The sequence below is a fragment of the Rhinolophus sinicus genome, chromosome 1 (assembly GCF_057876585.1).
Source record: "Rhinolophus sinicus isolate RSI-liver-muscle chromosome 1, RSI-T2T, whole genome shotgun sequence".
NCBI lineage: Eukaryota > Metazoa > Chordata > Mammalia > Chiroptera > Rhinolophidae > Rhinolophus > Rhinolophus sinicus.
Genome location: NC_142501.1, coordinates 4,324,279 through 4,338,129, shown reverse-complemented (window position 1 = coordinate 4,338,129; position 13,851 = coordinate 4,324,279). Strand labels below are relative to the sequence as shown.

The 13,851-nt window shown below is 54.0% G+C and overlaps 1 protein-coding gene across 1 annotated transcript in view; it reads left to right on the top strand.

Annotated features, from left to right (window-relative positions):
• Positions 1–13,851, top strand: part of TBC1D22A (TBC1 domain family member 22A) — a 273,044-nt gene that overhangs the window by 162,195 nt on the left and 96,998 nt on the right. The window contains exon 10 of the mRNA XM_074326597.2: positions 3,593–3,668. Coding sequence (XP_074182698.1) covers positions 3,593–3,668 — 76 coding nt within the window. The remainder of the gene's footprint in view (positions 1–3,592; positions 3,669–13,851) is intronic.

Here is a 13,851-nt window from a genome sequence, read left to right as displayed (position 1 = left end):
TAGTGTGAGAGGCAGGTAAACTGGCTGGCTGAGTCCCAGGGATGCTCAGGCTTACCCACCCCATCGGAGCCAGCGCCGGGCTAGCAGGCCTCCTTGTGTGCACCAGAGCCTTCCCGGGAAGCAGAGTTTCTGGGGGAGCAGCCTTTCCGGGGAGCAGCCTTTCCGGGGAGCAGCCTCCTGGGGAGCAGCTATTCTGGGGAGCAGCCTTCCCTGGGAGCAGCCTTCCTGGGGGTTCAAAAAGGTGGAAGGAGGTCTGAACACCCAGGCTGTTTATTCTCCCACATGTAGCAATTGATAAGTCACCTTTTGGAGTGAGTGTTCTGGGGATAAAGAAGTACAGGAGTTGCACCTGGTGGGGTTCCTCCACTTGGAAGCAGACCCCTGGTTTGGGGGGTGCTACTACCAAGCTCTTCAGCTGGTTGTGACATACCCATTAGGTCCCTGGTCAGCCAGGAGCATGGCCTTTCGTGGAGAGGACGAGGAGGGAGACCCACAGTCCGCAGGACAGGCAGCAGCCCTTGTGAAGCCCCTGGTACTTTGCGTGTTCTCCTGGGACCCCTGGGGCAGGGTGTCACTCTGAAATTTGCCTGAATTGAACATTAATTAAGGAATCCTCAAGGCCCCTTCCCCAGGCTACAACTCACTCTCCAGTGTGTTTCTCGTCCTTAATCACATCCGGCTACAGTGTTCAGTCTGGCTCATCAGAAATTCCGCCCTGAGACTCAAAGGCAGTGTGTACACTTCCAGCAACACAGGATGCCCCAAATTTGAAGATAAGTCTCATCCTGTTACCCAATTTCCCGAGAGAAATTAAGTCGTAAGGGCTAAATCTTGTAAGTTCAAGTTCAAAACCAAAATTTCTTTTCCCCGTTAAAGTTCAAATGCATTAAAGCTCACAGTTTGTCCTCAGCTTGTGCTGTCACAGCGAGAGGGGCACCTGGATCTCTCAGGGCCCGGAGGCCCTGTCCATTCCATGCAGGTCTGTTACAGCCCTCACTTCTCGAGAGTTCAGAGTTTACCAGGACCCACAAGACTTGTCACCAAATCTGGGAGACCCGTGCCCCAGCCCCTGTGGCAGTCAGCCCCAGAGAGCCTGTTTTTGTGCCACCAAGGGTCATGGGGGCCTGGGCATCGCTCCGAGTGTGGTTGGGCCCGGAGCCCCTCTCGGTTTTACCTCACAGAGATGTGACAGTTGGGCCGCCAGAGCCTGTCACTGAATCCACTTGGGAGAAATATGCCAGCAAGAGGTTAGGACTGAGTCTGTTCATTTTCCATTTTGGCGGAGAAAAGTCTGTTGCCTTGTGGGCACTTCTGGTCTGTGCCACAGTGGCTGCCGCTCCTGCCGTAGTAGGGAAATGTCGTGTGAGTGCACGCGTACGTGTGTGCGTGTGTGTGCGCGCTCGTGCGCCCGAGCCCTTGTGTTAAACATGAGGGCATGCTGTCTGGGCCAGAGTCAGGTACTCTCACATTTGGTCCTCAGCCTTAGAGGCCAGTGAGAGCTTGCAGGTCACCTCTCAGCCGCATTGGTTTCACCTGGAAAAGCCCCCACAGATCCTGGAGCCCGTGGCGCTGGCTCCGGGCCTCCCGAGGGTGATGCCTGACCTGGGCCACGAGCTCCCTCGTCCCCCCTCCAGGTTTGGATTCTCTAAGTCCCGTGGGCATGTCCCCCCAGAGCAGCATCCCGGTGTGGTCGGCCATCCAGGAACGTTGTTCTCGAAGCATTTTCCATGTTAGGGCCAGCCCCCCACTTCCCACCTGGGCCCTGAAAGCAGGGTGAGATGGGGGTGGCTGCTCACCTGCTCCTAGTCGTGTGAGGCGTGCAGACACCTGCCGTCGTCTGTGTGACAGCAGGTGCATCCCCCACCAGTCACAAGGCCAGGAAGACTCCACTTTCAAGGTCATGCCCTTGCTTGGCCGGGCTTGAGCCACCTGGAGAGCTGTGGCTGTCTGTGGCCCACGCCTCGCCCATGAGTCGGTCACGTGTCACCCACGTGTCACTGAGGCCGGGGGCCTTGCTCCCCTTCCGGCCTCCCCAATGTTGCTCCCTGGAGACGAGCTGTCCGCCCCCAGCACTGCCCCACACGGCCCCCCCAACTCCCGAGCGCTCAGGCCACGGGTGCAGTGCCGTGTTCTCCGTTGCTGCATGTTCTCTGCTCCTCCTTCTGTTTATATTTCTTAGTGGGCCCTAGGGGCCCCCTAAAGAACACTCCCCAGACCTCCTGTGTTAGTTTCCTGTAGCTGCTGTAACAAATCAGCACGGACTTAGTTGCTTAAAACAACACACATTTATCATTTCCAGTCCTGGGGGACGGAAGTGTGGTGTGCGTCCCCTGGGGCTAAGTCCGGTGTGGGCTGGTCACCTCCTTCCTGAAGCTCCAGAGAGGGTTCATTCCCCCGCCTTGCTGGGCTCCTGCCCTTTCTCCACCTCCAAAGCCAGCAGCAGCTGCTGGTCTTTGTTACGTCGTGCCACCTGACAGGGACTCTCCTGTGTCCCTCTGCTACCTGTGAGGACCCCGGGGTGACAGTGGGCCTACAGGAATAATCCAGGGGCACCTCCGCACTTTTGTCAGTTGATCGGCAACCTTAATTCCCTTTGCCAGGTTCCAGGGATTGGGCCACGGGCATCGTGGCATTATTACTCTGCCTTCCATAATCACCAGTGTGTGTGTGTGTGTGTGGTGCTGCACGAGTCCAGCTGAAAGCCTCGCTCTGAAAAAGGCCCGAGTGCCGCTGAGACGCCTGCGGAGGATGCCCCCGGGTGGGACGAAGTGGGGCCAACTTTCTTCTCTGGCCACCCGTGCCCTCTCAGGGGATGACAGTCCTGGATGGAGGGCCACCGTACCCGAGTACCTACTGCATCTCGAACCTTCTCCCACACTCGCTGACATCGTTTCCCTGAGACCTCAGAGTGGTCCTGGAAGGCGTGTCCTTCCCGTTTTATGGGGAGGAAACAGAAGCCCCAATAGGTGGGGGTACTTGCCTGGGTCACACAGCTGCTAAGTGCTGAGCCGGCTCCAGCCCAGGTCTGTCTGACTTAAGACGGCCGCCCTCGATGCCTGTGCTGGTTCTCCCGTCTTCATTTATGAGCGTCCTCACCCGAGTTCATGGACAGGAGTCCCACGTTCACGCTTTCCCCTGCAGCGGCCCTGCCACTGGCCCTGTGCCTGCTGTGGCACCGTCAGCACCACGGAAGGTCACCATTTCGCAGGGCTGGGCTGACTGTGTGCTGCCCATGGGCAGGCCACGCAGCGACTCCCAGAAGACACTTCCCTAAACGAGCTACGCGTGTCAGTGCCTGTTTGTTCAATTTCGGTGTAAATATTATACATTAACACCTAGAAACATCCATTGGTACTCCTGAGGCGGGCGCGCTGGCCGCCTGACGTCTGGAAGCGCTGGACGTGACCAGCTCAGAGCCAGACCCAATGGCAGTGCTGGGGCCATACCATGCAGCGCGACACAGCGGGCACACACCCGTCTGTGAGTTCCTGCTGTCACAGAAATGTCCCCCTGTGTCCCCACGGCCATTTCCCCTTGGAAAGTGTGTTTTATTCCTGCACATGTGATGTTCATTGTGATTTTTTTTCCTTAGGACAACTATACCTTTGCCCAACCTGGGATTCAGATGAAGGTGAAAATGCTGGAAGAGCTCGTGAGCCGGATTGATGGTAAGCCAGCGTCCGGGCAGCCCTACCCCTGTGGGGCCGGGACGAGGCGGTGGAGGGCTCTGGGTGGCAGGGTGCGTCCTCACCCAGCCCGTGGCCTCCGTCTGAGGCTGGCTGCCGGGGCAGGAGCCGCTCCCCTGTCTCTGGTTCAGGGCACCCACTCGGGATGAGCGCCCACCGGAAGCAGGCTGCTCGTTCCTTATTAAAATGCCCAGTGAGTGTCGTAAGCTGGCGACAGCGTGGTGCTTTGTGGCTGTCCTTTGGCACCCTGTCCCCTGCCTGTGTGCATCGTTCTGCTGTCGGGGATGCTGGGTAATTTCTCCATGGAACCCAATTAATTACCAAGTCGGGAAATGGCATCTTTCATATTATAGAAAAATTAAAGTGTGTGCTCGGCCCGTTTTGGATTATGCTTTCATGGTTAAGTGGGGGCTTTGAAATACTTTTTACCTTCATCCTTAAAGTAATTCCTCCCGTGATGTGCTGAGTGTCATATTGCAGTAGCAGAGTTTAATTAAATGAAAGTGGAGATATAATGCTTGTCCGTTCCAGGGTATTCTCCTGATAGTTTGTTAAATTAATGAACAGGTCATTAACGTAGTGATACGAAGCAGAAACCGGCCTAGATTTGTGACACCGGCCAGCCCGTGACGAGGTCCAGAGGTGGGAGGGCTCTTCATGAGACCCCATAGGAGTGTGGCAGGCGTGTCATTGAAGGTACAGAGCACTGGACCTTGCTTAAACTGTGGCTGTGGGGTTTGCCTTCTGCACGGCCTCTGACCCTCGCGCGTCCTGTGCCTTCCCCTGCTGTGCTGTCAGCAGTATGTGGCCTCAGGGCCAGTCTTCCCAGGAAAGGCACGTGGCCTGGGAAACACTGACTGCCATTAGCAAATGGAGTCATACAAGTTACAAACATTTGGTTCCGTGACTGAATCTGGTTTTCAACTGTGTATCTAGTGGTTATGACTCAGTTTCCACGTTATGAAGCTTTACACAGCTCTTCCAGTAATGCTTTATTCGATTCAGCCTACTTGGCTGCCCCTCAGCTTGTCTATTCAAAATGCTGTAAAAATGCTGTCTCTTGCTTGTATAGCTGCACCGATGTACGTTTATTGTTAATTTCACAGTGAGTTCTTTTCCCAATTTGTTGGATTTTTTTCCCCCTGACCAGCAGTTTCAAACTGTTCCTCAGCCTCGTTTAATCCTTTGAAATACGATTTGTGGTCGGTGTGAATCACGCTGCTTTCACAGACTCGTGTTGTCCTCTTGTGTCCTAGGAGGCAGGTTTCACATTTGTGTGGAGGTTAGGGCGTTGCAGTTCGTGCCCAACTGTTCTGGACTGTGGTTGGGAAATACTGGAGTTGCTTTTCTCCTGCGGGTTTGCAGATGATGGTGTGAAAGAGCAGCCATGCCGCAGAAGCAATGCCACCCAGGACGTCATCGCTGGGTTCTCAGGGCAGCTGTGGAACGTGTTTCTTCTACTAATGAAACCTTGAAGAACTCCTCAAAACAGGGACGCCAGGCTTTTAAAGCAGGAAAGCCTAACGCTGGACAGATTTTGGGTTCTTAGGCTGATGGGTGCTGTGATCCACTCCTTGGGAGACATGTCCGCAGGCCTCAGCCACGTGACATTCCCCCTCCCCTATTTTGTCACTCACCTCTTGGAGAAAGAATCCGTGGGCTTGGAACTTTCGCTGGGACTCTAAATATTTTATTCAGACCAGGATACACTAGGAATGTAAAAATTGCTTAAAAAACAAAACAAAAATGCAGCCTCATTTCTGCATTTTAGTGGAAGGACAGCATTTGTTGCAGACTTTTGGGCACTTTGGTGAAAACACACCTTCATGGACCTGCTGGCCAAGAAAGGTGAGGTTTTGGGGGCACGGATAGTTGGGAGAAGAGCTAGGTTGCTCTGCAGAGTAATGCTACAGGAGTTGTGCAGTTTCAGAAGTAGTGTTGTAAGGATATGTGCCCAGAGGTTAGAAAAGAGTGGAGAGGCAGAGGAGCTCGCAGTCTTGGGGGACAGAGGAGGAACAGGGAGGTCAGGAGAGGGGCAGTGTCAGAGGCGTCTTTCTTGTGAGGAGGAATGACGAAAGAATTTCTCAAAAGCACTTTTAAGTAGTTTTCCACTTTGAGGAGCACTCTCACCGCACACCTTCGGTAAGAGTCTGTTATGTAGACTGGAAAGTGCCGTGAATAAAGAAAGAGGGTTGTGTGTGAGGGGGGCCAGTGGGAAGGGGGATGGGCAGTGTCCTGAGAGACTGTACGCTGCGTGGGGAGTAGTGACCCGTCTCGAGAGAGACCCACGCTGGCTAAGGAGAAACCCCAGGGAATCCCTGTAGTCTCCGGGGTGAAATGGCAGATGGCCGCTTGAGCCTCTTAATTTGAGATTAAAGAAAAAAGTGCCAGTGGGAGGAGCTTGCACTTCCAGTGGGAGGAGCTTGCACTTCCAGTGGTGGTGGGCTAGATAATTCCAGCCAAGTTTCCCACCGGACGCTCCTAAAACGCTGGATGAGATTTTATTTTTACAGCCAGCAAACAAACAGGAAAAAGAAAGAGAGGAGGAAAGAAAATAAATAGAAGAAAGGAAAAAGAAAACAAATTTCTTAACAGTATTGAACTGCTCACCAGAGAACAGAATCTTTCTGGCCAGATTCTAGGAGAATGCTAGAACCCGGAGACATAAGCCCAGCACTAAAAGCTGCTGTGGTACTGAGGGCATTTGCTAATTCAGAAGGAATCATCCCATAGTGAGTTGTGGTTTTAGTAGCTCGTGGACTGAATGGGTCAAACCCTAGCTCCCCCAAGATAGGGAAATGCCCACATGCTTTCTGAGGCCTGTAAGAGTGACCATGAGGCTGGAGCCGAAGTGGCTCGGCCCTCGTAGTCTTGCCGTCGATGCTTACGTCACCTGGGATGCCGGGCTTGTTTGAACGTCAGTTACATGATTTCTGTGCTAGAATGCTCAAAGTTCTTGCAAGAAACAGAACCACATCTTTTCTGGAGGAAGTTATAGAATGTAAATTGTTCTGGCCAACATATATATATATATATATATATATATATATGGTTATATTTCAAATAAATAACCTGTACACAAAGTTTACCACACGGTTGAGACTCCTTAAGTGAGAACATACAACAGATGACAGAAACTGGCTCATAAAACATTGAGCTTTTGTCATTCTTAGGCACATACCATAAAACTGTTATCTTTACTATGTATGAAGAAATGAAAAAAAGAGAAGCTTGACAATGTCTGCAGGGGATAGGAAACTATATGATTTTTTTGTGAGATTTGAAAAACGATCAAATGGGACTTTTGAAATTGAAAAACATGATAATCAAATTAAAAACTTCAATGGCCAACCTAACAAATTAGACACAGCTAAAGAGAAAATTAGTGAACTGGAAGAAAATAGCTATAATAAAAAATATGGAGAGAGAAGAATATAGAAAACAAGGTAAGAGATGCAGAGCGTGTGCTTCGAAAGCGTAAGAATGTTTGTTTGGAGTCACGGAAGGAAAGGAGAGCGAATGAATAAGAATCGGAAGAGCTAATGGCTGAGCTGTTTCTCAAAACGACTGAAATACACTAATGCACAGATGTAAGAAGCCAGTGAATCCTTAGGAGAATTAATAAAGATAAAACTCCATGTAAACACTTCATAGTAAATATTAAAGACAAATTTTTAAAGCAGCTGAAGGAAAACGTATTTTCTAAGAATGTCTGTCTGAGAACTGACTTCTCAACCAATGCATGAGAAGGTACCGTCACTGCGCTCAAAGAAGGTAACTGTCACCCTGGAGTCTCCTTCCAGCAACACTGTCCTTCAAGAAGGAACGTGAAATTCCAGGAGGCCAACTAAATCTGAATTGCTTCTCACTGCTCCAAGAAACTACAGATCAAGGAGGACGGCAGACAGAAGCTCACACGGCCTATCCACGCGCAGCATAAGGGGGGCCGTCATCACTGTGAACTCCAAGCTCCCTGTGGGCAGATGAGCCAGCCCCCCAGTGCAGCCTGGGGGAGGCAGCTGCTCAGTGGGGAAGGGAGTTGGTTATGTGGGCAGTTGAGGAGGGATACAGCCCGGTGGTCACCCCAGAACGGTGAACCCCCACCCAGAATGCGCAAATGCTGACGGGATGTGAGGTCAGGTAGCTCAGCTAACTGGGGACTTGGACAGGATTGCGGATGGATTTCCTGGATCGTGGCCGCCAGGACCTCAGCAGAAACCCATTTCTATCAGTCTCTTGCCCTACACGCGCTGAATTCTTAGGCCACATTTTTGGGGTGGTTCTTAGGTTACATTTTTGGGGTGGGTTTCCCCTAGGGATTTCTCATTCCTGCCAAATAGCATTTTATTTTGGCCTAGGAGTAGAATAAGCAGCTTTCTGTGCAAAGGAGCTTTTGCTGTGGACCCGTCAGCATCCAACAGGCCACCTCCCACCCCGCCGAGGGAAGTGACGGTTTCCTTGGGGCACCCTGGCTGCCAGTGGGAGGGGGGCTGAGGCATTGGGTCCAGGGAATCAGGGCAGGAGCTGTTGCTAATCCAGGCAAGAGAGAGCTTACGGGACAGGGGACGGGGCAGTGGCACTGAGACGTTATTTATGCAACTGGCATTAATTCGAAAGCAAACTTAGACTTTCTTTTTTTTCTTTTCTTTTTTTTCACGTTTATTTGATTCCTTATCTGTTATCAAATGGGGCATTCTCTCCCGGAGTGATTCTTCTTCAAGGCCAAGGGCTCCGACTAAGCTATAAACCAGCTGAGCTCATTGACTTTTCACAGAGCAGACGTTGTGTTGAGACTGGTCAGCCATGATTTTGGGTTTTGTTTTGTTTTTTTGAGTGCAGTTACTCTTCTCCATTGGGTTTGATCCATTTCTGGCCAGTTTTTGACTTACTGATTATTATTCTCTGTGAGGCTGGCTTAGCCCCTGACGCTTCTGGTGAGTATTTTCACGGTTATACGGAGACTGACCATCCTGCTGCTGATGGCACTTTCCTTTGCGGTGACCATGGATGACCTTTAGAGATCTGTTGTGTGTCGCTGACGTCCTGGAGCAGCCATCGTGGCCTGGCCACGCTGCCCAGGACAGTTACCTGGGTGACCCAGGCCGACTCACAGGAGGCTCTGTTTCTGCCTTTCAGTCACTTGATCAGATTTGAGTTTTCTTCCTCTCTAGTCGGTTGTCCGCTACAGCCACTGTCCTCCCTGTAACAACAGTTGGGCCTCCAGAGTGTCAGTGTCGTGGCAGAAACGTGCAGCGTGATGGCCACCCGCCTCAGCCTGACTTAACCCCCGGGGCCGCTTGTTTTTCTTCACATACAGCCCGAGAGCTCAGCTTCTGCTCTGGGCCCTTGTTTCTCCTTTGCCTGAAACGGTTTCTCCCCCTCCCGCTGCCTCCCAGGCTGTTAGGCGTGTTGTTTGTTTGTTCTCAGCAGCAGGAGTGCAGTGTAGGCCACTTCGGATTGAGGGCAGGGGCCGTAGGTGAGTGATAGACAGGACATCAGCCTTCAGTGCTGACAGGTGGGGACAGTGGGCACACCTGGAACGGGACAGCTCAGCCAGGGACGGCCTGTGGCTCACACACTCAGCGACCAGGTGTGCCCGCCATGGATGGGCGGGTACAGGAGACCCTTCTGTAGGCTGGAGCCAAGAAGGTGCTGTTGACAGTCTCAGGAAGACGTCACTGCCACCCTGACATGGGCCCAGGGCAGCCCCAAAGCTCCTGGGTCCCTGCAGAGTTTTCTTCTGTGACATCCTTCATGGTTTGGGGCCACTGCCGCATACTTCCAAAGTGTGTCGGCTGTGTGCCAAGGCCAGTCTGTTGTGCACAGGGCACTGTTGGGGCATGGAACACGTGTCCAGCACTTCTGCGAGGTGTTTCTGCTCCGGGGGCCGGGCATTGCATATACATGAAGAAGTGACGACTTCTGGCGCCAGTGACTGTATCACAGAAGACCAGCTGTGCTCTATGAGCACAGGGGACACGCAGAGGGTCCCTCGGGAAGGTTTTCTTGCTGGACAGTTAAGTAGCTGTGAAATTCTACTTAACACAGACTGGGGGCTTACGCAGCAGACACAGATATCTATTATCTCACAGTTCTGGAGGCTGGAAGTCCAAGATCAAGGTGCTGGCCGATGGGTTTTTTGGGGGAGGGCTCTCTGCCTGGCTCGCAGATGGCCACCTTCTCGTGGTGGTGTCACGTGGCCCTTCCTCTGTGCGCGTGCATGGGGGCAGGAGGCGGGGAAGCGAGAGCTCTCTGGTGTTTCTTCTTAGAAGGGCGCTGATGCTCTCAGCTCAGGGCCCCACCCTCAGGGCCTCATCTAACCTTAATCACCTCCTCAGACGCCGCACCTCCACGTGCGGCCACATGGGGGTTAGGGCGTCCACGTAGGGTTTTTGGGGAATGGAGAGCACAAGCATTCAGTCCGTCACAGCTCGGAAGTGTGGCTTTGTGTTTAAGGTTCGGTCCACAGAAGAACCGTCATCCTCATCATTGTCGTCATCAGGAGGGACCAGGCGCAGGTCGCCAGGGCACATGGCTTTGTGAAAGGGGGCTTGGGGACACTGCCTGGGACCCGAGGCAGCGTGGGCTCTTCTCACCCCTCCCTGGGACCTGCATCTTGTAGCCAATCGTGGGTGGGAGTGGGGGCAGGTCTGTGGAGCAGACTCTGTCCTTGAGCAGAAATGGGAGGCTGGTTGGAGAGACTGGTTCGCACATCAGAGGAAGGAAGAGGTGATGGACCCTGCTTTGGACGTCTTAGCAGTAATTCTTGAACAGTTCTGGCTAACCCGCAACCACTGGGAAGCACAGCACGGGAGTAAGACGTGCACTCTGGAGGCTGGCTAACGTGGGGTCCCATTCTGGCTGTGTCACACACTCGTGGCCTGGGGAGTGACGTCGCTCACTAGCGCTGTTTCCCCAGGTGTGGACGGTCGTGAGAGTCAGGGCGCGTAGAACGCTCAGAGCGGTGCCTGGCACGTCGTGCGCCTGATTCAAGGCTGGTGCCCACACCACCGTCACCACCATCATCTTTTTTATTATTCAACTGTGTAGCGATGGGTTAATACTTCTGGGTGTCGGGGAATGTGGTCTGAGGACCTGTCCCCCACTGGCTCCCTGGGGAGGCGCCTCTGGCCCCCAGGGACACCCGTTAGCATGGCTGCTGCTGATGGAGCCCAGGAGGCCCAGGGAGGCGGTGGCCGTCAGTAGTGTTACAGTTTCACACTGTCACCCTGTGGGAAAGGTAAACCGGAACTTTCGTATGGAGAGTAGTTGTAGCTCTCTGTGTTAACCGGGTTTATCTACTTGTACGTTTTCCCTTTCCTGTGTTTCTAAATTTCGGTTAAATGTGCTTATAATGAAATTTCTCTGAAAGCTGTTGTGGGAACAGAGCTAGGAGTGCAGTTTCCAGGCTCTCGGCCTCACGTGGAAAGGTGCTGGCTCAGGTAGTAAATGGCCATCAACTGTGATTGCATGGCCATCAGCTGTGGCTAGTTGGCCGTCAGCTGTAACCAGTGAGCCATTGGCCACTAATATAACTGCCGTGGCTACGCTAGCAGCAAATGGGGGCTAGCAAGAAGATGGTGGCTGAGCTGGCAAGAGCAGATCGCAGTTAGCAAGTGGGGTTGGTTGGCAGAAAAGCGAATGGCAGGTTGCAGACAGTGTGGCTCCTGCTTCCTGTGTCTCCAACCCAGCCGCCAGAGAGACTATAGTGATGTGACTCCCCTATCTATGGCTCCGTGGGTGTTCCTTTTTGGCCTCACCATGTCCTGTGTTCTTATGTGGGGAGCGGGAGCGGAGACCCCCCCATGCCACCCCGCATGACAGCTGCCTTGACTACATTGTAAGGTTGAAATTGACTTATTCTTTCAAGGTAAAATTCAGTTACAGCTTGTAAACTAGATTCAGCTTTATTATCACCTGGGTGAAAATATTTTTATTCTGCTACGAGGTGGGCTGTCGGAGCAGAGAGTACATCACCACTGCTGCTCTGGCCTGTGGAATATTCCATGTGCCACGGTGAAAAATAACAAGCCTCCTCCCCCTCACGTTAGGCCTCAGGTGGCTGAGGTGAGCCCTGGACCCAGAGCCACCTGGCGGTCACGGCAGTGACGTCGGGTCCGGGACGTGGCGTTGACTGGCAGCGAGGCCTGTGTGACGCAGGCTGCCTCGTCGTGCCCCGTCCCCCTCCTCAGCCTGAGGCTTCGTCCCCACGGACCTGCTGCTCAGAGGCCTTCCCACGGTGAGCGCGGCTCTGTTCCTGTGTGTGTCGGAGCCCGATCGGGTCACTCAGGCGGCAAGCCTACCCAGGGGTCGGGTCCCCGCTGGTCCCTCTCTCAGACGTGTCGGGACTCCTTAAGTGACTCAATGTGCCTCCAGTTGAAAACCTACGTGGACATTTTGTCGCGTAGCTGGGAAGAGAGCTGCATCGCCTGGTACAGAAAATTGTAGAAAAGGAGGAAGTTGAGTGTAATCCAGAAACGAGTGTGTTAGGAACGTGCCCCGGGTTCCAGGTCGGCCTCCAGCACGGACTCTGGACTTGGTCGTTGCTGGTGCTGCAGCTGCTGACGATAATGGTTAATTGTAACACGAGTAGGAATGAACAGCAGCTGGTCTCCGAGCGGCCTGCGTTGTACTGGGCACTGTTCTCAGTTCTTTATCTGATTGTGTTGACTTTTCACAACAACCTGTGCAGTGGTACTTACCACCCCACTTAAGAGCCCGGCCCTCTCTGGCCTCAGTTTCCCCACAGGCCGGATGAGGCCCGTGTGGCTCCTTGCTGTGCCCTCCTGGGTTGGTAGTGACGTGACACAGGGCAGCCTACTCCACGTGGGGCTCAGGGGTGTCCTGTGGGTGCAGAGCCCTGCCTGTCCCGGCCTGTGCCCCAGGGTCTCCTCGGGGAGCAGCCGCCTGCAGCCGTGCCATGGTGACACCCAGCACCCCCGCGACTCCCCGGGGAGTCCCCGCCAGCACCTGTGCCTTCTGGTGCCCCTCCCTCCATGCAGCCCCGTGAGGAGGGGGGCCTTCCGAAAAGTGAACTTGTCTCTTCAGGTGAAGAGCCATGTGCCCTCTCCCTGGCTTTGGCTGTGTGTTGCACGTTCGTCCCCACGTCCCCACAGGCAACGTGCAGAGCGCCTGGCGCGTGGCTGCATTGCTGGGCACTGTTTCCTGCCGCGCCGGCACGTTTGGCTCTCGCAGTGTTGCTGGCTTGGAACGGCTTCAGTGTAGTCTGCAGGGAAGCCCCCCTTTACCAAGTGGATCTTGGGGGTTGCAGCAGCTTCCGTGTTTGTCGTCCTGGTCTCTGGCTGGTCACCACCCACGTGGGCTCCTCCCTGGTCCTGTTTTGCCTGAGACGTCAGTCCCCACCGTAGAATGGGCGAGCTCATGTGTGGGAACCCCCTGTAATGTCCCACTGCCACCTGTGCTGCATCATTGGTGAAAGTGACAGAGAAATACCGCGTCACCAGTCCCTGTGACAACAGTTTGGACTGACTGGTATGAGCGATCGTCCCCAGTTGAGTCCTGTGAACGCCCTACAACGGTCTTGTGTCAAAGTGAATGCCCGCCCCCCTCCGCCCCCATGACCGCGCTGGCCCTTCCTCACTGTGACGATGGCCTCTTTAGTTTCCTGGCTGCTCCCACTAACTGACCAGTGTGCAGGGTGTAGGGACAGTGCTTTCTCACTGGCAGTGCTCGACCTGAAGTGACAGTCTTCCGATATGTTCCCCACCACCCCAGGGAGCTCAGGGTGATCAGGAAGGGGCTGCCAGCCCAGTGCTCTGAACCCCCAGCTCCGCCTGGTGTGAACGCTCAGTGACTCAGAGGATCCCACTGTTCCCCTGCCTGCAGCTGTCACAGCCTGAGACCAGGGAGGTCAAGACCACCCCTGCCCCCCACCCCGCACCCATCAGCCTTTGCTGCAGGAGCTGTGTCCCAGGGGGCTCCCCACTGTTGTCTCAGGACCTGGAGGTCCGCCCTGTAGTCCCTCCTGCCATCTGCCAGGCCACAGTGGTGTGTTGGCACAGTAGGGCCACAGTCTTTGTCACGTGCCCCTCCTCGCCCCTCCCCTGCTCTGTCTGTCTGGGCCTTTTCGCCCTCAACCCTTGTGTTTTCCTCCCAGTGTAAGCTTGTTTTCAGGTTCCCCTGAGCAGGTAGAGAGGGATTTCCT